Here is a 26,004-nt window from a genome sequence, read left to right on the forward strand (position 1 = left end):
TGCACCCGGGACAGGGCGTCAGATTGTTGGTTCTTTGTCCCGGGGCGGTAGGTGATCCGGAAGTCAAAACGCCCGAAGAACAGCGACCAGCGGGCTTGCCTGGGGTTCAGACGCTTCGCGGTCCGAATGTACTCCAGGTTCCGATGGTCCGTGAAAACCGTAAATGGTACCGATGCTCCCTCCAACAGGTGTCTCCACTCCTCAAGAGCCTCCTTCACCGCAAGAAGTTCCCGATTGCCGACGTCATAGTTCCGTTCAGCTGGGGTTAACCTGCGGGAAAAGTAGGCACATGGATGGAGAACCTTGTCGGACTCCCCGCTCTGGGATAGCACGGCTCCTATCCCTGAGTCAGAGACATCCACTTCAACAACAAACTGGCGCTTGGGATCGGGCTGCACCAGAACCGGTGCAGTCGAGAACCGGCGTTTCAACTCCCTAAACGCGGCTTCGCACCGATCCGACCAGGTGAAGGGGACTTTTGTGGAGGTCAGGGCTGTCAGGGGGCTAACTACCTGACTGTAGCCCTTGATGAACCTCCGGTAGAAATGTGCAAAACCGAGGAACTGTTGTAGTTTCCTACGGTTCGTTGGTTGGGGCCAATCTCTCACCGCCGCAACCTTGGCCGGATCAGGGGCGACGGAGTTGGAGGAGATGATGAACCCCAAGAAGGACAAAGACGTGCGGTGGAACTCACACTTCTCGCCCTTCACAAACAGCCAGTTCTCCAACAACCGCTGTAGGACCTGACGTACATGCTTGACATGGGTCTCAGGATCCGGAGAAAAGATGAGTATATCTTCTCGATATACGAAGACAAACCGATGCAGGAAGTCCCGCAAGACGTCATTAACCAATGCTTGGAACGTCGCGGGCGCATTGGTGAGGCCGAACGGCATGACCAGGTACTCAAAGTGACCTAACGGGGTGTTAAATGCCGTCTTCCACTCGTCTCCCTCCCGGATCCGAACCAGGTGATAAGCATTCCTAAGATCCAATTTCGTGAAAATTTGGGCTCCATGCAGGGGCGTGAACACTGAATCCAACAGAGGTAAAGGGTATCGGTTGCGAACCGTGATCTCGTTCAGCCCTCTGTAATCAATGCATGGATGGAGTCCGCCGTCCTTCTTGCCCACAAAAAAGAAACCAGCACCCATCGGGGAGGTGGAGTTCCGGATCAACCCGGCAGCTAACGAGTCCCGGATGTAGGTCTCCATTGATTCGCGTTCCGGACGTGAGAGGTTGTACAGCCTGCTGGACGGGTACTCAGCGCCCGGTATCAAATCAATGGCACAATCGTACGGACGGTGCGGGGGCAGCGTGAGTGCCAGATCCTTGCTGAAGACGTCAGCAAGTTCGTGGTACTCAGCCGGCACCGCCGCCAGATTGGGGGGGACTAAAACCTCCTCCTTAGCTGTCACACCGGGTGGAACCGAGGATCCTAAACACTCCCGGTGGCAGGTTTCGCTCCACTGAACCACAACCCCAGACGGCCAATCAATCCAGGGATTGTGTTTTAACACCCATGGAAAACCCAAAATCACTCGGGAGGTAGAAGGTGTTACATAAAACACAATCTCCTCCCTGTGATTCCCAGACACCACCAATGTCACTGGCTGAGTCTGGTGTGTGATTAGTGGAAGAAGGGTGCCATCTAGTGCCCGCACCAACAATGGTGACGGTAAGGCCACTAGAGGGAGCCCAACCTCCTTTGCCCATCTGCTATCCAGCAGATTCCCCTCCGACCCCGTGTCCACCAGTGCTGGGGCGTGAAGGGTTAGATCCCCACTCAGGATCGTGACTGGGATTCGTGCAGATCGTCGGGGTTTCCCCACGTGGGTGTTGTGACCCACCCTTAGCCCAGTCTCTAAGGACGAGTGCTGCTGTTTTGACCGTTTGGGGCATTCTCTCTGTGTGTGCTCAGTAGAGCTGCAGAGAAAACACTCTCCACGGATCAGCCTCCTTTGTCTCTGATCTGATCGTTTTTTGGCCCTGCTCGTCTCCATAGCAACGTCAGCAGGGGGAGCTGTTGTCACGTGGAGAGCCCTGGCAGTGGAGCGTGGGGAAGTCGGCTCCCTTTCAGACCCGGGAGGAAGAGGGACAGCGTGTACCTGACCACGCCTCTCGTCTCGCTGCCGTCGGTGTTCCGTTAATCGGTTGTCTAACCGTATAACCAGGTCGATAAGCCCATCTAAATCCCGCGGCTCGTCCTTCGCCACCAGGTGCTCCTTAAGGACCAGAGACAGTCCGTTTACAAAGGCGGTGCGGAGCGCAACAGCATTCCAGCCGGCTCGCGCTGCGGAAGTCGACTGCATACTTCACTGCGCTCCGACGCCCCTGCCGTATCGACAGCAGCACACTTGAAGCGGTCTCGCCTCTATGAGGGTGGTCGAACACCTGTCGGAACTCCCTCACAAACTCAGTATAAACCGTTAGGAGCCGTGAATTCTGCTCCCAAAGCGCTGTAGCCCAGGCGCGTGCCTCTCCTCGAAGCAAATTTATAAGGTAAGCCACCCGGCTAGTGTCTGACGCGTACATGACGGGACGCTGTGAAAAGACGAGCGAGCACTGCATCAAGAAGTCCGCGCATGTCTCCACACAGCCTCCGTACGGCTCCGGAGGGCTTATGTATGCTTCAGGGGACGGTGGGGGGGTTCGTTGAACGACCAGCGGAATGTCTGTTTCTGGCACACGGTCAGCAGGAGGAGGTGCTGCAGCAGCGCCCTGAGCACGCGCTTCCACCTGGGCGGTGAGAGCCTCTATCCTATGATTTAGAACACTGCTCTGCTTGGTAACTAAGTCCAACCGAGCGGTAAAGGCGGTTAAGATGTGCTGCAGCTCACCCAACACGCCTCCTGCTGGCGCCTGTGCACCTCGCTCTTCCATTTGCTGTTCAAGCGATGGTTGACGCCCCTCGGGATCCATGACGCTGGCCGAGAAATCCTGTTGTGAAAGTGACGTGACACGGACCCACAACAGGGGGCGGTAATGAACGGACAATGGATAAGCCAAAAGTAACAATTTAATGTTGTGAATCGCACAACGACGTACAGACAATAACAATATGGTGGACTGTCAATCATACACCAGGTGACGTGTGGGCAGGCTCGACGATAGAAGACGCCTGGCGAGAGAAGAGCTGGATCCCCACACAGCTTCCACCACCAACGGAGCTGAAGAACACCGGAGCCGCCAAGCCCTGCGCCCCAGGTGGCCGCTGTCTTCAGCAGTCAGACCCGGTACTGATGGCAGAAAACAGAGACAGTCCTGATGAGTGTGAGTTCGCACACTCAGTACTCCCACAGTCAGTGTTCAGTAAAGGAGGGAGAACCTCCACCTCCAATCACACACTCGTGCAGCTCCTGTTTAACCACTTATCTTGGTTTGGGGTGTGAGGCAAAGCCGTCGCTGATCACACCAAACGCCAATCCCACAGATAAGGCAGAACACCACAGGATAACGGCTGCAAAAGAAGTTCAGGTTATCACTCAATGATTTGAGTCAGCAGAGAAAGTTACCTGAATGGTAGCTGATTTCTCGGCGGGGAGGTGGAGTTGCAGTCCGGCCTTTATGGTGGTGGTGATGAGTAGTGGATGAGTGACAGCTGGTACGGATGATGAGTGACAGCTGTCACTCCTGGTTGCTCCGACGCCCTCTCGTGCTTGAAGCCCGCACTTCAAGCAGGGCGCCATCTTGTGGTGGTGGGCCAGCAGTACCTCCTCTTCAGCAGCCCACACAACAAAACAATCAGCAAAACTTTATATTTAACACAAAAGCCGACAGGGAGCCAGTGTAAGGTGCAGAGCACAGGGGTGATGTGCTCATGCTTCTTTGTTTTAGTCAAAAGGCGGGCTGCAGCATTCTGTACACTCTGCAGGCGCTGTAGGGAGCGCTGGTCCAGCCCAATGTAGAGAGCATTACAGTAATCCAGACGTGATGTTATAAATGTATGGATAGCTCTTTCAAAATCAACTCGAGTAAAATAAGATTTAATCTTGGAAAGAGTCCTCAGCTGAAAGAAGCTGGCCGTGATGACAGAGCTGATGTGATTATCAAACCTGAACAATGGGTCAACTATCACCCCTAGATTTTTTACAAAAGGGTGGCAAAAAGTGGACAGAGGACCAATAACACTGTCTTGTCCTTGTAGAGGGTTACTTTGCCCGAACACTAAAATCTCAGTTTTATTTTTATTAAGATTCAGAAAATTAGCTCTCATCCAGACTTGTACATCATTCAGACAGTCCTGTAGTATTTTTACAGCAGCCTGGGTATCACAGGAAATTACAGGAAGGTAAACCTCAATGTCGTCTGCAAAACAATGAAAGTAGACGTGCTGTTTAAAAACAGACCCAAGAGGGATCATGAACAAAGCAAAGAGAAGTGGTGCTAAAACAGAGGAAGAGTACTATCCTACATTAACAGAAAAACTTCTGTTAGAAAGATAGGACCGAAACCAATTTAGTGCTGAACCCTAATACCTATGTGCATCTCGAGGCGAGTCACAAGGACACTGTGGTCCACTGTGTCAAAGGCTGCAGACAGTGGTGTCAAAAGTACACACATTTGTTACTTAAGTAGAAGTATAGATACTGCAGTTTAAAAACACTCTGGTAAAAGTTGAAGTATCAACTTGACCTCTTTACTCAAGTAAAAGTGAAAAAGTATGTGCTCCAAAACCTACTTAAAGTATAAAAGTATAAAGTAACCCTTAAAAAAAGGTAGATGCCACTATATGAATTGAAAGCTTAATTTAAAAACTGATTTGTTCTACATGTGGCCCAAGACCCAAAACCCAAATTACCCCCCAACACCACCTGCATGAAAATGTTTCAATTCTAGAAGCTCTGAAATGCAATCTGGGACTATTCCAGACAATAAACTGCAGTGAGTGCAGCATCCATTTAGTGAGGAAAAAACCCAACTTTCCTTATTCAAATTCATTCCAGTAGTATTCTGCTCTTACTAGGATGCAGCAGTTTTCTAGTTTGGCAGATAGTTCTGGAGGAAATCACTGAAGAAATTAACAAACTGAAAATATGGTTTGACCGAAACAAACTGTCATTAAATAAGACAGGGATGAAGTGGAGGTGTAAGAGTCACTAGGTGTTCACAGGAAACACTTATGTATGTATGTATTTATTTATGTATGTTCATTGTTAGTTGCTTCTATATTTTCTGTTGTGTTTCTATTCAGGTTCTTTTTGCCTCTTTCTCTAAAATTGTATATAATAATCATCAGATTATTAATATATAAACAAAAATAAATTTAACAAATATTACAATTTGAAAACAAATGCACCCGAAAGTTATGAGAGCTGCAATTGCTTAATGCTAACTTTTAACATTGAAAATACCATAGACATGCTAACGCGTTAGCATCGCTCCCGTTTTTAAGTTATAAAATACATCTATCAACTGTTTCAGAAGACCATAACAGGTCGGTTTAACATAGAAAAGGTAAATAATACTCACAGAAGTATGCTCTTTAGGGTTTTAGCGGGGGAAAATTAAGCGAAAGAAAGAATAAACGAAGCAATAGGTCGAAGCATTGCTTCAATCTGCGAACCACTGCTTGGATTGGTTCACGGTTCAAAGCAAAGCCGTGCTGCAGAAAAGTTGATTACAGGCGCATATATATATATATATATATATATATATATATATATATATATATATATATATATATATATATATATATATATATATATATATATATATAAACATTAAACATTAAACTGAAGCCAAGAGTAACGAGGCTGTTTGTTTTAAAAATGTAAGGAATAGAAAGTACAGATACTTGTGTGAAAATGTAATGAGTAGAAGTCAGAAGTAGGCAGAAAAATAAGTAAAGGAGTAAAGTATAGATACCTAAAAAGTGTACTTAAGTACAGTAACGAAGTATTTGTACTTCGTTACTTGACACCTCTGGCTGCAGATAAATCTAAAAGCAGAAGAACCGCAGAGTTCCCAGCATCAACAGTTAAAAGAAGGTCATTAAAAACTTTTAAAAGGGTTGTTTCAGTACTGTGTCTTAATTTGAAACCAGATTGAAACTTCTCCCGTATTTCATTAAGATCCAGATAAGCCTGCAATTGGTCATAGACAGCTTTCTCTAAGACTTTAGACACAAATGGCAATTTAGAGATCGGTCTATAGTTGGACAACACATTTGGGTCAAGATTGTTCTTTTTGATGAGCAGCTGGACTACAGCATGTTTAAGAGCTGACGGAAAACAGCCACTTGATAGAGAAGCATTCACAAGTTCAGCAATGTATGGACCAATACACTGAAAAACATCTTTAAACAAACAAGTCACTACATAATTTGCACTCTCTTTATATGTTGGCTATTATGGGATGGTGAAATATTTTATTGATAAAACATGTGAGCTTAAATGGTGTGTCTATGCTATGGTTTGTGTAGGCTTTAGGCAGACGGAGCAGGTGGTGAGGCGTAGGTGGGCCTCCAAGTCCATTTTGCTTGGGGCCCCCAAATGCCTTGAAACAGCATCATAGGGTGTGAGACGGGGTACACATTGTACAGGACACCAGTCTGTTGCAGGGCCACATATAGACAAAAATATATATATCACGCAGCCGTGCTAGTGCACAAAATGAGTGTGCATTTTGTGGCTAAAGCATGAAATTTGGTACACATATTCTAAATTAACTAATACTTATTTTCAGATGTGGTGGCATCCTGGAGCTGACCTCCCATGACCTACAGGGGTCAATGAAGAAGTAAATTTAAAAATGACAAATTATTCGTAATTAAGATTCCAAGGTCTTTTTCTTCACTTACAGTATTTAAAGTAACTCCCCTCATTTTATATTGATAACAAGGGTTCTTGGAACCAAAGTGCATAACTTTGCATTTTGTACTATTAAAACCAATTAACCATTCAAGTGACCAATCAATTAAATTATTTAAGTCCATTTGTAAATTATTATAATCAACTAGACTAGAGATAATACAGGGTGGTAAACCTTTGTATCATCAGCAAATATTTTACACTGTGTATTAACAGATTGTCTCAGTTTGTTCCAGTCATATTGAAAGGTATACCATTTTCTGAAAATGAATATTACTTAATTTAGTCAAATTTGGTGCTTTAGTCACAAAACAAACAACTGCTATGGAAATTTTAGCTAAGCAGCACCACTATACGGACAATTTATAGTTTCCAATCCACCTGAACTGCATGTCTTTGGATGTGGAAGGAAGCTGGAGTGCCTGGAGTGAACCCACGCAAACACAGGGAGAACATACAGACTCCACACAGAAAGGCCACAGGAGGGAATTGATCCTATGACCTTCTTGTTGTGAGGCAACGGTGCTCACCATGCTGTCCTCAAACAAACTACAACTATTTCAGGACATTTAGAACTGATTTGCCTGACTCGTAATACTGACACAGAAACAAATGTAGATTTGTTTCACAATTATATTTATGTTAAATTCTTCTGGATAGAAGATGTGCATTTGAAATGCTTTGTCGGACTTGCAAAAAAGAAGCATTATTTACTATTACATAAAGTAGACAGGGAAAAAACATTTTTATTTTGATTCTTCTTGTTCTATAAGTATTACATTGTTAATTCCATGTATTGTACGTTGTAGACGACTCAATTAATTTTTAACCCTTTTTTTAAAAAAGCGTGGTGTGGGCTGACCTTAAAAAAAAACTCAGCTGACTGACCTCGTGATCTTATTGGTTAAGTGTTGCCGCAGCGTCCAATCACGGTGCACAGGCGGGCTGCAGAACATGACTCCACGGAAAAGGAATCATAGGCAGATCGCGTTTCCTGTGAAAATTGACTTTGTAAGTTATTCTTTGTGTAGTTTGGGTGTAGAAAAATGGACAGAGTGGTCGTAGTAACTGGAGCTAACAGGTAAAAAATGTATTTATTTGTTATTTCCATGTGCTGAATCCCAGGAGAGCATTTTACGGAATGAAAAGCTGCGAAACACATAAAATGTATAATAAAATATACATGCGTAAAATGAAATGTGAATATTTTTCATTTGGTTTCTGAAATTTTTCCCAAAATCAGTTTGCAATTTAATCCATCTTTTACAAATATATCTTTGTTGTCATGTGCCAGACAGTAAGTACACTGGCAAAGAACTTGATAAATGATTCGTTTCTTAAATGAAATGATCTTTCAACAAATTTCCAAGGTATTAGTAGTAGTAGTAGTATTTTACAAATATATTGTTTATTTAACCATTGCTGGCAACGTCATTGGAAATATATTGTATGCAAAATATATTTTTCAGTAGAGTCTCGATCAAATAGGAGAATGGTATTATTATATACAGTGTTAGTATAAAGTAAGTAAATATCTGGTGGTAGCAACACAGTCATGACACATTTCATTATATTTCTAAAGACGTCGGACTGGAAAGCATCTGCATAAAATTCACAAAAATGACACCACTATGCGATTAATGCAAGAGGCTGACCACTAGATGGCAGTATTTCATCACCAAGGGATATCTTTATCATGAGGACAAACCCTTTCAACTATGGTAAACTTTGTTTTTTTTTTTTACCTATGTAATATCCCCGAGATATGTCTGCCACCTGCTGGATGGTTAGTAAATGCTGGATGAGTCGTAGAAAATTAAGAACTGTTGTGGCTGAATTTCTCTGTGGTTTGTCTGTCACCTGCTGGACACTTCATGTGTTCATAGAAGTGTTCCACTCACCTGCTCCACCAGATAGAAACCACTGGGAGAATAAATAAGGCCCACTATGTGCACAAATACACTATGCAATTATAGGCTTTTGATGGCCTCGGTGAACCCCATCCTGACCAGGTCTGTATAATCATGGGTACACTGAAATCAAAAGTCTATAACTGCTTTATTATATGGTAAAAAAGAAAACTGGGAGTTTGTCAAACATAATAAAACTGAAAAATCAATCTCAAGTTTCAACTCTTTATTATTACTGTCATACTGCACCAACTGACATTCCATCGATCGACTGGAGATCACTGTTAAGACCGTGACGAAGAGTCATCAGGCTTGTTTTCTTATAAAGTTCCGAATTCGCCTGTCTAGCTTCCGCATAAAATCGACCAAGTAATCCATCAAGCATCCGTCTGTCATAGGTTTTGAAGTTGGGCGCATGTCCCTTTTCAGTGACATACTTGCGAAACAGGTTGGCTGCTGACTGTGTATTTCTGCGGGTGTTCTTCGCATGTTTTTCATGTAAAATTTGCTTTAAGTCAGCGTCGCTAACAGACGCAAACCTGTCTTCTGCCATCTTGTCAACAAACTGACAGCCAGAGTAGGTGTTGTATCGCGTTATCTAATTGGTCATTATCGATAGAAGGTGTCGCTCGATTAGCTAGCGCTACGCTGCACGCGAGGTGTACTCGGCTCCACCAGCGGTCAACTCGGCATGTGGTACAGCTCAGAAAGTGGGGAATGGGCCAATCAGAAGTTGGCAAAATCCCATACCATATAATAAAGTAAAATATACGTACAACAGAGTGGGAAAGTAAGACCTGGATCAAAAAATGGATTGAACTTGTGGCTGGAGACGACCACAAAACATTTCAGCGGCACAGAAAAATTAGACATAGCAAATACCCAACGCTGTTCTGGAATGTTTCAAAGCTTCAGAGCTGAATGTTTCAAAGCTGTTTCAAAGCTAAATTAAAATGGCCACAAAATCTGTAATCTGGATCAGATCCGGATCAAACTTAGTCAGTCGATAAAGGATACCATCCTACATAACGCTATCAAATATGCAAGAAATTTGATCTTTGCTGACAGAGTTATGAATTTTTGAAAATTTGTTCAACGTTAAAGATAGGGATTTTTCCTGACTTTGACCTTTGACCTTGAAAATTGAATCAGTTCTTGCCTATCAGGATATGAATCTTAAGTAAAAAATTAATAATGATATATGAAAAATTGTGGGCTCCGGGCTGTTCACAAACAAACAAACAGGAGAGAAAACATAACCAAGGTAACGCTGCAGTGTTTGAGTTCATAAAAATACTTAAGTAACAAACAAAAATAAGTAAAAGTTGTATTATTTATGGCTTTCTTGTAAATTAGTAGGAGCAGTAAAACCTTGTTCAACATGCAGACCTGAATAGATCAGCGGTTGCAAAGTTAAAAATACTGGCTGCTGTCAGTGATACCCCACAGCCTACAAAGCTGTGAAATCCGTGGGTGGTAGAATTCCTGTGGTGTTAGCAAGACCTTTAGGCCTGTGACCTTGACGTCAAGGTCATCCATTTTTGAACTTGCCTGAGGTATTGACCTGATTCACTTTTCCTTTAAGTGTGGTGGCCCAAGTCCTATCCACCCCAGAGCAATCGTGCTAATGAGAAAATCTGAAATTTGGCCTGTGACCTTGACCTGAACCCTCTCCATTCCAGATTAATCATACTAACAATCAGTTCTTGATACCGCCCGCCCAACTGCCGGGGTGAGGACAATATCCCCTGGAGGTGTAAAAATGCCCAAACGAAGAGGGATTTGAGGGTCAAGCCTTTGTTTCTTAGTAAATATTAAAATCCATTTTTTTTAGGTTCATTATATCTTTTGCTTATGCCCCAGTTGACATTTCCATTTTAGCTCTTTTCCATTCTGAGAGGATTATTCCTTTGATCTGCTCTCTAACGTTGTTCTATTTCTGTTGCTGACATTTAATCTGGATCCTTGTTTCTGATTAATCATCTTTGATTGGCGATCTTATTTTTATCTTTTAATCTTTTCATTACACAGAGAACACCACAAAACACAAGTCATCCACCAAATAAAGTTCCCCTGCAGACACACACAGATGAATGAGGTGGTCTGATAAAACAAAACTAACCATTAACAGTGAAACTGGATTTCAGTGATCTTTGATCCTAAATGCTTGGCCTTTAATTCTGATCACTCTTTTCTTGTCCTGATCATAGATTCTGAGTGCTCAACTTTGCTCTTGATCACTCAGTTTTGATTTTTGAACTTCGCCACAAAGGACGTGTTTTTAGTAGAATCCGTCTTGCTGGCTGTCTTGCTTCAATCCTACAGTTTTACTAGTTCAGCAACCACAATCAAACGTGAATGGCATGATCTGGATCAAAAGAATCAGGATCAAAGAACAAAAGGAAGATCCCCTCCTTGATACCGCTACCTTGATGACCACCACTGGAGTTGATGGTGGAGGGGTCAGAGAGGAGGATGTTGAGGAAACTGCGCAGCATCCAGGACAACACCTCCCACTCCCTGCATGCCACGCTGATGTCCTGTCAGCCATAAGAATGAGACCATTGAGGTGCACCATAGAATGCCACATGAGTTTTTTCCTACCTGTGGAAATCAGACTCTGTAATTCCTCCCCCTTTTGCAAGATGAATACCAAACAAACAGAGTTATTCAGGCGTATTCAGTTACTGAGTTACGTGCAGTATTGGCAAACATCTTGTAAAAATGTCTTCAGTCATAAATTTGTTGTACCTATTGTATAAAAAAATGTTTGGTACTCTGGCAAAATAATTTCCTTTGGGATAATAAAGTTCATCTTATTCTTGATCCCCAACAAAATTTAGTCAGGTCTTCCATGATCCCTGGACTACCACTCCACCACTTTTCTTTTAAATGTGTTTGTGTCTTTTTGAGACGTCATGCTGGCTGTCTAACAGACAGACAAACTGCAACAAAAACAGCCTGTTTTCAAAGTTAGAGTGCAGTGTATGTGTTGGTGTGTGTCCCTGCAGTGGGATTGGCCTGGCGCTCTGTGAACGTCTCCTGTCAGAGAACACAGGGGGTCTCCAGCTCTGTCTGGCTTGCAGGAACCTGCGGCGGGCCCAGGCTGCTCGCTACGCGCTCCTCACCTCTCACCCTACTGCCCAGGTGTCCTTGTTGCAGATGGACACCAGCAGCATCACATCAGTCATCAGCGCCGCAGAGGAGCTCAAGCACAGGTCACGGCGGCACACACCCCAAAATCACACTCAAATACTGAAGCAGTCATTAACATAGGACAGAGGAAATGTCAGATTGAGTTGAAGTGTATTTCTTAATGAAAAGGTACGTTCATATGTGGCTTTGTGTGTCGATTGCAGGTACAACCAGTTGGACTGCCTCTACCTGAATGCGGGCATCATGCCAAGCCCACAGTTGGATGTCAAAGCCTTTTTCATTGGCCTGTTCTCCAGGTATACTCTGAACTCCTCTACCTGCTTTCCTGATCAGTCTCGTTCCTACACGTTGTGTTCACTTCTCACATTTCCTTCATGCCAATTCTGCAGCAGTGTCATCACCATGTTTGCCACCGGTGAGGGGATTCTGATGCAGAAGGACAGCGTCACTCCTGACGGCTTGCAAGAAGTTTTTGCAACCAACCTCTTTGGTCACTTCCTTTTTGTGAGTCACTGATCATTTTCCCTCCCAAATGATTTACTCTTTTGTCAACACAAACACACATCATAGCACACCAGCTTGTATTGTTACGTCTGCTGCAGTAAATTCTCCTTGACTGCTTCACCATGGTGACATAAAAGGGAGGTGATACTGGATCCCTCTGTCACCAAGCAACGATACCCATTAAAAATTAACAGTGCACACAGGCCGAGCTGCAAGGTGACTGCGGACAGTACAGTCTGCTTACTTTACCTGTCTGAATGTACATATGAGGATGCAGTAAAACGACTTTAATATCAGGGTGTTTACATTTAAATAAATTATTTTTACAAATACAATTGCAACCATACCTACTGTATTCAAAGTAGCAAAAGTAATTGGACAAAGTGTATGTGTGTATATGTATACTGGCGCATTGCCCGTGGGGATCCACAGGCTCTGGATTGGGTATTGTTTATAAATTAGGTAGCTGACATTTTTCAAGGGTGGTAATAAATTATGCAAAATTTCCGTAATGAGTTGCAACCACGTGTGAGTCCAGAATGTTTTTAGAACCTTAGATCTCAACAGTTTTAAGAAGAAGAACTCAACCCTTTTATTTCCTGATAATTACGTCATTTTTTCATAATTTACTGTCTTAATGTATTTAGAAATTGTTTAGGTTCTTGTTATCATATACACTATTATTATTATCATTATTATTTGATTTATAAATGGACCATAGTGGAAATAAGTCTTTTGACTTTCTTGTGTTATCCATGCATTTTAGTGTATTTACAATTATATTATGTACTTCCATTGAGCTTACTAAATAAAATCATCCATGCATGCTTTTAATATATACATGATTTACCACCCCCTGCTGGAATGGCGTGTGAGTCAAGAATGTAATTATCAACCTCGATTATTCAGTGTTGTTAGCTAATATTGGTAGTTTCTCCAAAAATTATTAGTACTACCAACGTTCCATTTTGGTGACATTCATCCTTAACCCAAAATACATAAGCATACCAAATGGCAAATGCCAGCTCTCCCCAGTTTGTCCATGATTGAAGTTATACACACGCACACACACATGCATGCAGAGCTTTTTGTCTTTTCTGCATTCTGCCACAAGCAGATGCTTTTATTTTTACACACCCACAAACAGAGATGGTGGCAGAAGACATCAAAGGCACTACACGTTTCACTCATGGTAACAGCAACATGACACTTAACTAAACTGACTAAACCTATTGAACTACAGGAGTGGCATTTCACATTTCACTTGTGAGCAAGATTACTTCAGTTGTACTGGCCCGACTGTCACCAAACACGGTACATGTATTACACATAGTGACTCCAAGAAGCTTTTAGTTCACCTTAGCTGTATGTTGGTGGAAGGTGGAGGAAGCCGAAGCACTCAGAGGGAACCCACCCACACAAACACAGGGAGAACATGCACACTCCACACAGAAAGGCCCCAGGTGGGAAGTGATCCAATGGCCTTCTTGCTGTGAGGCAACAGTGGTAGTCCCTGAACCACCATCTGCACTCTGAATGTGTTTTGAATAATTGATTTGAATATGAGCAGATTCCACAGCACACACCAGGGCTGGTTGAATACCCTTTACACAGGGACGGGGTCTATCCAGCGGTGCTTGTGCGGTCATGAAATTGCATTGAATGCTGCATCACACCAAAGAGGTGTTCAGCTGCCGTCAGGACCTTACAAGGTCCGCTGGGTATATGCTCACAAACCGCAATGATCGCAATGATCGCAATGATCGCAACCTGATTTCCACAGAAGAGTCACCCAAAAGACACACAAATATCACACAGGCCACACAAAAACACCTATCAGACCACAGCATGACCACCCGACAGGCGCACAATGACCGCCGCATTTTTGCCGTGGCAACAGCAGATCATCGACTGTAACATGACCGGAGTGACGTGAGATTGGACATAAACTCAGGAAAAAAAAGAGCAATATCATTTCAATATCACAGCCAACAGGCATGCAATGATCGAGTGCTGTCATTCTTATGAATAAAGTTCAATTTATAAAGCGCTTAATTAGTTCCTTGTTAGCTGATGTCCGCGGAGTTCATCAGAAACTTTTGTGCATGTTAAAAACCTTGACTAGAGATCAGGCGGAGAGCTTTGTCTTCTACTTTTCCTGCAGCTGATGGTTCATCCTGGGATTCAGAATGCTCTATTGTAAATTCCTCACAAGCGGACATGTAGCTCAACTGTCACCAAAAGGATGTGTCACGTCACACATCAGACAAGTAATCTGTGCCCCGATTACTGCTATGATGTCAGCCTGTAGCACAAACTAACTAAAAAACGGTCACCATGGAAGTCAAAACATTCAGTTTGGATTACTGTATGTGTGCATGTGCAGGGTTTTTTTTTTTCCACTGCCGTGCGTGACTGACAACACCTGCATGAAAACACCTTGTGTGGAACATTTTAATATATAATTGGGTACATTAAGTTCACTGTGGACTCGCCACAGTTTTGTCCTTTTTTCCATCAATTGTATAATCCAGAGTTTGACTCATAGAGTTCAGTATGGAGCTCCAGTCAGAGGAGGACAAAAAAAGTGAGAACAGTCATGTGACTTTTTTAGTCCCTGCAGTGGTTTAAAAAGAACTGTTTATATTTTTCATGGCTAAATTGTTTTCCAGCCATAAAAATTCCAGTGAAAGGTGTTAATTATACAGTGATGTAATTTTTCTGCAGAACGCACATGAGATAATTCCAAAATGATGAGCATGAAAAATTAACTGTTTAATATTTAGCTTGTTTTGTCCGCTCTCTCTATTAATCTCAGTCTCTGTCGCTCTCTCTCTCTCTTTCAGTGCATACAAACATTGAGGAAATATGATGGGAAACGGCTCAAAATCCAGCAAATATGTAAAAAAAAAGTGGCAGATTTCTGTGGAAATGTGACGTCATCTGTAGCGCACACCATGTGAGCACAAAATGCACTAGGGTCGCTAGAGCGGTTACACAGAAAGGTATTTTCGTATGCACCTCTGCGGATCTGGCATGTTTTAAGTCACACAACACACTCAAAACTGCCACCGTCCTGTATAAAGGGGGCCTTATCGAACTCTGGTTTTTAAGTGGAGAGTTTTGTCAGTTTGTGTTTTTCTAAATTAGATTTTGTGTTCCGTGGTGTTTCTTTAAAGTGGATCCGCACTACAGATGAACTTTCCCAGTGGAAAAGTGTGATTTTATTTGTTTATTTATTTATTTATTTATTTTTATGATTTAATTGTTTAACTGCAATGGCATTTAGCAACATATTCCTCCAAATCATATCAGAGTTTAAATACAAAGTAGCATAAAAGGTAACAATGATCCTCTTGTTTGAAAGCTTCTGCACTTTTAATGAGCTTTCAGAATTATTTTCTTCTATTTTGAACATGGATTGACCTTACACATTATTTAAAAATTATGTTCTCTGATACTGCGGTTTTTCAGGTTCGGGAGCTGGAGTCAGTCCTGTGCCGTGCAGACCAGACCTCCCAGCTGATCTGGACTTCTTCCAGTAATGCTCACCGTTCAGCGTTTCAGCTTGAAGATTTTCAGCACCGGAAAGGCACTCAGCCGTACAGCTCGTCCAAGTACGCTACTGACCTTCTCAGCCTGGCACTGAACACTCGCTACAACCGACAGGTGACCTCTGAAACACCTGCTACACCCATCACAATCTGGGCTCAGTTTCATAAAGCAGCCTGATCTTTTAGTCTCCAAAATTTCTTAGTCATCATTAGCCTTCTAATCTCTGTTTCACATTGACGGCTAAACTTGTAGATTAGCCATCTAACGCTAGTCAACGATTTTCATGAGCATAAGCAGCCTCGCCAGTGCTGTTGCCAAGAAATGTCTCCAACGCGCGAGAGCTTTGTTTTGTTCCGGGTTGGTCGTTTTCTACAATCATGGCCAGAACCAGACCCCGAGGAGAAGCACTCCTGGCTTCGGCGTCCGTAAACATCTCCAGTGGATTATTCAGGTCCCAGAACACCCACTCCCGCCACAAGGCTCCCCTTCTTTCCTGCTCCATCAAGTGGTGGTACATGATAGCTGCCATTTTTTGAGGTACGACACTGAAGTTATGTCAACTAAAATAAGATTAGCCTCCTCTGTAGCAGACTAAAAACTTTAGTTGGCTAATGAGAAACTTTAGCCGACTAAGCGCTTTGTGCAAATTCTAAAGTCAAAAGATTAGTCGAGGAAGTGAGTTGAGTTGACTAAACAAGATTAGACCACTTTATGAAACCGGACCCTGGGCTACAACTTCACAAATCCATGAGATTAACTTTTTCTTTTATCTTATGATCTTGTGCTTTTTAGGGTTTGTACTCATCTGTGATTTGTCCGGGTTTTGTGATGACTAATATGACCTATCGCATCCTGCCCTCCTTCCCAACCTTCCTGTGGACTCTGCTCATGCCCATCTTTTGGCTTGTAAGAGCACTTGTATTGAAATACAATGTTTTTAATCATGTCTATTTTTATGACATAAATTGAGCAGAATGCACTGGCTGTTGGCTGTTTCTGCAGAGGTGGAAGAAGCTGAGACGTCACAACACTCGTAAATGCACAAAAGCATTTCCCAATTCAAAATACCTGCATCCAAAAAAATTCTTGCAAAATGAGAAATTGCTTGCAAAACACAGAGAAAACAAATATAACCTACAACATGTGCAACAATTTCAATGGGTAACGTGTCTGCAGCAAATTCACATAGCACACACACACACACACACTGCAAATCACCACAACACAACAGATGTACAATCACCACGAAAAGGAAGTTTGTGCCTGGAGGAATTTTACTGATGGACCATTAAGTGTGTTCCAAATAAAATAATAAAACACAACAATATGGGTATCTTCAGTTAAAATCATTGATAAAGTAAATAATCTTGCTAAGCTCTGCTGGCCAGGTGTTACTGGAAGATACTGCTGTCATTTGAATTTAATGACAGCCATTTGTGGAACTTGAGAGTCACTTTACAATTCTTCGACTCACACATACCTAATAATTTTGTGTAAGTAGTAGTACATGTTCGTACTTTTAGGTTCACAAAGAAACATGGCAGGGCACAGCGCAACATAAATTATTAGTTTGTACTTGATCTTTCATTTTTCATTTGCAGCGCTAATGGTGTTTAACGAGCAAATGTACTTGCACCATTCTATGCACCCATGGGTGTGTTGATCTTAAAATAAGGTGTGGTCAGGTGCGCTACTGGTGCATTGCCATCATGATATGGCAATATGCCATTATGCAAAAGCCTATAAGTTAAGTGGAGTGTTTTCTGCAGAGCACAATATTCAGACTAGAGCACCCCCCCCCCCCCCCATTGTATTCTGTTTGTATTGACATTTTACACAACATCCCAACTTCATTGGGGTTGTACTTTTGCTAGATTCGTCCCAGCAAATATTGCAAAAGCCTCCAGATGGCTTATGGCATACTAGATTTCCTTTTCTTTTGTGTTATAAGAACAAGCAGCATCAATAAGCTGCTAAGCGCCGTAGCCACTAGTGTGCGCACGCAGTGGTCACAGAATGCAATGATACAAAACATGGAACCAAATTTGCACGCTAAATGGAACCAAAATTGTACGGTAAATGGAGTACAATGGCAAATGGAAAGAATGATCAATATGACGTGACATACAAACCACCAATCAAATGACAAGGACCTATCCAGGCATTATATAATGCAAAATGACAGCATTTTTATTGAGTGATGGAATGTGACTGCTGGGTTTTGTCCTCATTTCAGTAAGGCTCTCTTCAGAACTGTAATTACAGTAGTCATGGGGACAGAAACCCACAAAATACTGCCATTTAGTTGTTTTATTAACAGGAAAAAAAACTGTTTCTGTTGCACTTATGCTAAATAAGGCTTCTTTGATTTGCCTGGGAAAACCACCACATGCGAGCATAAAGACCTGTGATATTTTAATGGTTTTGGGGGGGGGGGGGCAGTGTTTACAAAATACACTTGTTTCCATTAAACGTGCTTTAAATTCCCTACTTCAAATTGCTCAATTTGGACGGTAATGGAAACCCACCCACACGTCTTTTTAATTTATGACCATCAGAGGGTGCTGTGGAAATGCAGTTGTGTTGTGACTGAAGATATCAGCATTTGAGTTGACTTTTATTTTAAATCATATGGTATTGGGTGATGGAGTCTTGCTTTATCAGCCCCAAAATAATTTTCTCCACCAAGGCCCCCCTGCTTTTGCAACAACAAGGTCACTATGGTAACGTAGGAGCTCTGAGCCAAGGCCCCCCTGCTTTTGCAACAACAAGGTCACTATGGTAACGTAGGAGCTCTGAGCCAATCAGCGCCTGATAGTAAGGTCAAGAGCAAGATGGCAAGTTCAGTTCTTCACAATCAACAAACATGCTTGGATATAGACACTTTTTTAATGAGCGGTGTTTAGAAGAGGAAGTGAACCTCTCTACCACAGACTTTCTGTATAATTTAATGCTGCATTCCAGTTACCTTGGAAGTCATAATTAAGTCGCAACTGGGAACAACATCAGAACTGAAGTAAATGTGTTCATTTTCCACACAGTACCACAAGTCAGAAAATAATATGGACGCTTCCAAGATTTTGGACTATAGAAGGTTGCAAAAAATATTCAGTCCACCAAAGAGACCTCATGGAAGAGAACAGATGACTCATAAGTTTCATTAATGTTTTAATTTGCTGCTTGGTTTGTAGCACGGTGTAGACAGTCTTGTTCACTACATCTACCGTGTTATCCAGTATTAGCTGTGCCAGTTGTTAAACAACATATTACGCAGTATTTCATGCATAAAAGTGCTACAACAACATGTCTACTGACAGCACAACAGAACTATGTGCATGATTTATTAAATTGAACACAAAAAAGCCAGCTGTAAAAAAAAAAAAAACATTAAAAACTATAGCCTTCACTGTTGTTGCTGCTGGAGATAGCTATAACTGCTACAGGAAGCTATGACTTGGAATATGAACTCTGAATATGTGGAGTTCAAATGAGTTGGAATTACAGGGAAGGAGAAGTAACAGGAAGACAGGACGGGAAGGAGAGGAACAATAGTCGCCAGTAAACCAGTAGCGAGCAGTATTTCTGGTATTTATATTTGTATTTACATTTTGCAAATTGTTTTTTACTTTTACTTTTGATGCTCTGTGTGCTTCTTACCCTGTGTGCTGCTATACAATGTTGCTGAAACCTCAATGTCCCTGAGGGAGTCTTCCCAAGGGATTAATAAAGTTCTATCAAATCTAATGCAATTTCAGGGACATTTCAACCTCCGAGTCAAAATGGAACGCACCGTAAACAGCACAATCTCATCAGTGAGAGAGTCTCACAGATTACACAGGAGTGTAGATATGAGTTTCCTCGACATATGTCACATAAACCTGAAACAAACTGTTTCAGACCTAAACTTTTCTTGCAGCAGGAGATATTGGACATCAGAGAAGTGTGTAATTTTGGATATTTTCCATATAAAATACCAACCATATGAAACTGCAGAAGGTTGATGACACACACAGGTTTTGCACAATATAACACCTTTAATTGTGACTTGTCTTTTTTCCATTATTGGTGAAAACTTAGAAACAGGCCTCCAGACTTTAAAAAAAGGACTGCAATTATGTTGCTTGCTTCTGAATGGATGTTTTGATTTTTGTTATTTTCCCCTCATGATAGATAAGAGTGTTCACCAATACCTTCACCCTGACACCTTATAATGGAGCTGAAGCACTGGTCAGTTAAAAAAAACACTGAACAAATTTGACATTTGCAGAGGCAGATACTCACTCACAAATTCCATTCATCCTGCAGCTCTGGCTGTTCAGACAAAATCCTGAATCACTGGACCCTCGAGCCAAGTACCACAGCTTAACATCTGGACTTGGCAACAACTACACACAGCCACGCAAGGTACACTGCAAGGTATACTGCAAATTATCGACAGCCAGCACAGTGACATTTACAGTTTGTATTGTGTCTTTGCAGATGGACATTGAGTTGGACACTTCGGAAGCTTTTTATGAAAAATTGCTGCAACTTGAGGATGAAGTGAGGAAGAACTTGAAGGAAAAGCAAGAACATCCATGATATGATGCTTGTCTCTGTTTTAACTTTTCTCATCAGGGGTGCTTTGTCTGGAAGGCGCAGTTTCTGCCCTCTTGCGATTTGTAGACGCGTCTACAATAAAATGTGAATTTCTGTTTAGTTTCTCCCCCCCCCCCCCCCCCCAACTGTGATTGGTGACGTGATAAGTTTTCAGTCGTCCGCGCTGCGACTGATTGTTCCAAAGTCCTCACGGCAAACTCCAGTGCAGTGTGACAGCAGGCTGTCGGTGTCTTCCCAAAAGTTGACATAGGTTGTGTGTGTGAGTTCCTCTGCGCTGCACTGCGTACCTGCACGCGTCACATTCCTCTCCCCTGGATGCGCGCCGCAAAGCCAGCGGTCGTCTCCGTGCGCCGCCGCGCCCTCCTCCTCCGCTTCGCTCAGCTTCGGGTTACAAAAAGCCCACACCATGCCGCAGAAATAGAGGAAAAACGTGCCCATGACCATGACCATGAGCGCGTAGGCCTCGATCATGGCTTTGGTGACGGCGGATGTCATGTTTCAGGGCGGGGACGGACGGACGGACTCCCGGGGGCGCGTTCAGGACGAGCTGTCAGTGCGCACTGACCCGCGTCATGTGGCATCATCGCTGCCAAGTTCAGCAACGCGAGATGTCCATTTCTTTGTTTGTGATCGTAAATCAATGATCTCATCACGCCAAATGATGCTTGGTTGCGGTGATATATATATATATATATATATATATATATATATATATATATATATATATATATATATATATATATATATATATATATATATATATATATATATATATATATATATATATATATATATATATATTGCAATTCCCATGTGAGTCATAAAAACATGAAGAATAAAGCAAAACTTGCTTATTATTTCTGATCAGACGTTTAAATTTGGAAGCCCAAAATGTTACTTCATTTTTATCTTTTTTATGGGGCGGGCGGGGGGGGGGGGGGAGTCCACAACAATTCAATATGTGTACACTGACAAACACTGCATGTACTTTTTGTGTGTAATATTTTTCACAAACAAAGCTGATTCCAGAAAAATGGTAAATGGACTGTATTTATGTAGCGCTTTTCCATCTGCATCAGATGCTCAAAGCGCTTTACAATAATGCCTCACATTCACCCTAATGTGAGGGTGCTGCCATACAAGGTGCTCACTACACCCTGGGAGCAACTAGGGGCAGTGGCGGCGCCGGGGGGGGGGGGGGCTTGGGGTGGGCTTAAGCCTCCCCAATAATGAGCCAAGCTCCCCCTCAGCCCCCCCCCCCAATAATTCTGCCAGTAATGTGAATTGGCAATAAATCTTTGATATAGACGATTTGTGTAAAGTTGATTCCATGCATTGTCTTGAGCACCATTACATTGAATTCAGTTTGTATACCTATGTGCACGTTTACTGAACTTGCAGTCATTCTAAGTGATGTGTATGTGCATTGATACTACATGTTAGAGGAGCATGGGTGACTAAAACGTATACCTTTGTATTTATAAAACAATTACTATATATTCTTCATTTCGATGACATTTTTTGGCGCCCCTCCAACTTTTACCCCAGCCCCCCCTCAGCCTCCCCAACAAAAATTTCCTGGCGCCGGCACAGACTAGGGGATTTAGAGCCTTGCAAGGGCCGTTAGTGATTTTCCAGTCAGGCTGGGATTCGAACCGAGGATCCTCTGGTCTCAAGCCCAACGCTTAACCACTAGACCCTCACCTCCCCATTTAGTGTGCCCTAACAGAAGGGCACACTGAAGCTGCATCAACAAGAGACATGTCATATAAGATTAGAACCTGCTACACTTTTATTACCGTACTTTAATTATGTTTAATAAGTTTATAGACCGCTGGCTACCTTGTTTTTGGTGTACTGGTGCTTGCAAGTTTGTGTTTTGAAATTGTATTTCAGGGATCAATTTATACTTGTATTAGGTAAATGTATAATTTTATATACATATGTATGATTTTTATCTTTGGCTAAAGGTGTGGACGTTTACAAGCTTTTGCTTCTGCCTACACCCTTTCAGGCACATGCGTGCATTATTGGATTACTTTCTTTCTTTCTTTGTATGTTTTGTTGTTTTGGATCTGTGTGTGCCGAATAAATTCATTCATTCATTCATTCAATATGGCCATCGGGTATTTGGGTACTCACCATAAGAACCAGTCCTATTGCTGCCAGGGTCTTCAAATTCACAGGGAACATTCCTGGTGACTCAGACCTTGGACAAGTTCAAAGATGGCTAACTTTGACCTATTTTAAGAGTTAATTTAAGAGGTTAAAGTCACATTCTGTTTCATTCTGTTCCATTTTTCACTCTAACGTCCGCTCATGTCAAAAGCTCGTGTATGCGCACACACACCCTCCTGCAGATGCCGTTAAAACGTAAATATTGTTTATAAGACAATAGGGTCTTAATAATTAATGTAAATAATTAATAATTAAATAATTGCGCACACACTTTATATATATATATATATATATATATATATATATATATATATATATATATATATATATATATATATACTTTGCACTGGGATACCAGTTAAACAACTGCAATTATAAAGAAGACAATGCTCCTATGGCTAAGGGTATTTTAGCATTGCATTATATTTTTATTCTTATCAGATATATCAGTGCCCGCACAAGTTAAAGACTCTCAAGAAATCATTTATATTTTGGTATTGAAATTTTTTAAAACTATTGACTGTACTGAGATATGCCCTTTAAATTCCTCTGCAGACACCATGTTCTTGTTGAGCATGCGTTCTTCCAGCATAGACATTCATTCATTCATTATTTGTATATTACACCAACAAGAAAACACATAATACAAGAAAATTGGTTAATGTAGGAAATCTCCTAAATCATCGAAGTCAGCCACTTACAAATTCACTTGTTCATACAAGTGGTTTTTGTACCATCCCATTGTTAGCTGTCAGGCCTCTTCAGTGCTGTACTCAAGACGAACGCTTTGTTTCAGAGAAATCCTTTTTTGAAAATTTAGTTTCAGAAGTTAATCCTTGGAAGGGAACATGGCAACAAAATGCTGAAAATAGTAAAGCTGTAATACCAGCAATCTACTTTTTGACTTGCTGGTATGTTAATGGCATAAAATGTGAAAAGAAATTCGTTGTTTTTTTTTTAAATTCCCCCAACTGTATCTGGGGTTGGATGTGGGGGGGTTGGATGTCCTTTATTCAGAGAGGAGTGACAACTGAGAACACGGTGCCATTTTGGGGCCAATTGTGCTGAACTACTGAACTAAGCTTTTATGTTTTCAACATTTTTTTTATTATAGGTTATCCACATACAGCAACACATCCAGGTACAAGTACTATCAAAATAAATATAAAAATAGTTAATCTTACATAAATTTTGAATTTATGACGATTTATTTAATTAATTTAAAGCCTGATTTATGCTTCTGCAGCTGTAACTCTGTGTCATTCAATGATGTGACATTGACATGTGTGACAGTTTTAACATCCTCTGTCACTGGATTATACTTTATTCTGGATTAATTTGTCCCTCAACAAGCTTTTCTTTCTAATCAACTTCCAATTCAAAGGTAAGGTGTTGCCTCTCAGCGTGTTAACACCTGGTCAGACATGAAAAGGCATTAGCATATATGAAGCGCAAGTTCTGTCGACATACATTAATTTAGGATATTGCTGCAGGCCGAAACAACACAGTGAAATCACATCTGATTTTGTGCTTGGTGACTGAAAGGTTTTTGTAGTGAATTTATGTCTCAAAGATGTAGCCTGATCGCTACAGTGTACAATTTCCTCTTTTTCTGACTCATTGTAAATTTGTAGACTTTTCTGCCAAAATTTGATCCATTATGCTATCAGCGTGTGCACTGCAAACACTATTAAAATATGAGAGGAAAAAGTGAAACCAGAAAAGTGTCAAATCACAGTCTTTTGCGGTGTCTAATTTAACAAGTGCACATCCAGACTGCTCTGTCCAGTACATTCGAGGGGTTTTTAATTGAAATACATTGTGATTGGACAGGACATTTTAACTGACATGAGTGAAAATCTGTTCTACAAAATATGTTATATACAGTGTTTATTACATACAAACCATACAAAAACAGTCGGCTTATATGATGATGGTTTAGGCGAGTTTTACAGTACATGAGACTGAACACTAAATTTACCTAAGTCGCAATACTTTGATGAAGTTGCTTCCATCCCATATGGCTGATTTTATTTTCCCTTTCTTTCTGTTCAGATCTAAAGGGAATATGTACAACTTGAACCTCTTGTTGTGTCTCTTTGTGCACCCAAATGTACAATAACCCGGGATTTTCAACAAATAAATAATTATAATAAATAAGATTGATTTACATGCAGACAACTTAAATGTGAATGCTATTCTGGCCCCAAGATGGCACCATGAGTCACGTGAGCTTTTTTTTTTTTAAGCTTTTTATGTCGCGACTATAAAGGAACTCTAGGCAGAGGTGGGAGTAAGGCACTGTCAAGTCATCAATCTGCAAGTCCCAAGTCAAGTCTCAAGTCAGCTGTCAAACACTTGGTGGTCGTTACGATTTGAGACTTGACTTGGGACTTGCTGATTCATGACTTGAGAGTGACTTGATGGTGACTTACTCCCACCTCTGACTCTAAGGGCAGACTTTGCAAGCCCCAGATCAAAGTGTGACAAAACATGGGAAAGATCTTGTATAAATAAAGGCTGACAGATGAAATCTGCTGCATGCAGAATTAGATTTCCACTGTTTAGAATAAAAAATTATTTGTTGAAAACTAGAAAGTCCATATTTAGTTTCACATTGCCTTAAAATGAAGGGAAAAGGCTATAGATTTTTTTTTATTTTCTATGCTGACAAAATCCAACCAAGTCCCCCCCCCCCCCCCCACCTACCTACCTGGCCACTAGAGCCGCCCCTGGAATCATGCAGCACACAAGAACTTTTCTATCTTAAATAAACAAATATCACTATGTTCTAAGTAATAATAAAATGCAAGAATGTGGTCCTAACTACATCACACAAGTAGCAAAAAACAAACCAAACACTGTTCTGAGCTACTTTAGTGCTTGATACTTATGTTTCCTTTGAAGGCAATTTACAAAAAAATTATATAGTTATTTTTAAAAAAGCGGATTTGTCCTTTAAGTTTAACCTGCTGCCTTCTGAATTCTCATAACTGATATACCCCGTGTTTTTGTAATTTATATACCATGATTCTGTAATTCCATAAGTATTCTGTGTATAAACCATCTATTACAGCATTTGTACCTTTTGAGAATGAAAACTGTGTTAACGGGATTTTTTTTTCCAGCACTCAAAACAACAGCATGAAATGTGTGGAGGTATCCACGCTTGCACCGAAATTGTGGGTAATGTAGTTTCTCAGAAGTTGATTCCATTTTTAAAGTAATTGCCGCTCATTTTTAAAGGACTACACGACCCATCCGCGCCAAAGCAGAGGTCCCGGATGTTT

The 26,004-nt window shown here is 41.6% G+C and overlaps 1 protein-coding gene across 1 annotated transcript; it reads left to right on the forward strand.

The window, feature by feature from the left end:
* Positions 1-7,812: 7,812 nt before the first annotated feature.
* On the forward strand, positions 7,813-20,622 carry hsd17b7 (hydroxysteroid (17-beta) dehydrogenase 7). The gene is made up of 9 exons (XM_034180368.1): positions 7,813-7,893; positions 11,734-11,940; positions 12,082-12,174; positions 12,268-12,382; positions 15,857-16,051; positions 16,730-16,843; positions 20,108-20,164; positions 20,243-20,341; positions 20,417-20,622. The coding sequence occupies exons 1-9, from the start codon at positions 7,859-7,861 to the stop codon at positions 20,516-20,518; spliced, it is 1,017 nt and encodes a 338-aa protein (XP_034036259.1). The 5' UTR covers positions 7,813-7,858; the 3' UTR covers positions 20,519-20,622.
* Positions 20,623-26,004: the final 5,382 nt, after the last annotated feature.

This window comes from Thalassophryne amazonica, chromosome 10, assembly GCF_902500255.1.
Source record: "Thalassophryne amazonica chromosome 10, fThaAma1.1, whole genome shotgun sequence".
Taxonomy (NCBI): domain Eukaryota; kingdom Metazoa; phylum Chordata; class Actinopteri; order Batrachoidiformes; family Batrachoididae; genus Thalassophryne; species Thalassophryne amazonica.

Excerpts from the sequence above, each read along its gene's own strand:
- hsd17b7 (XM_034180368.1), top strand. The coding sequence starts at position 7,859 with ATGGACAGAGTGGTCGTAGTAACTGGAGCTAACAG. Across the intron at positions 7,894-11,733 it reads GTAGTAACTGGAGCTAACAG|TGGGATTGGCCTGGCGCTCT; the intron begins GTAAAAAATGTA and ends GTGTCCCTGCAG. Across the intron at positions 12,175-12,267 it reads TTCATTGGCCTGTTCTCCAG|CAGTGTCATCACCATGTTTG; the intron begins GTATACTCTGAA and ends CCAATTCTGCAG.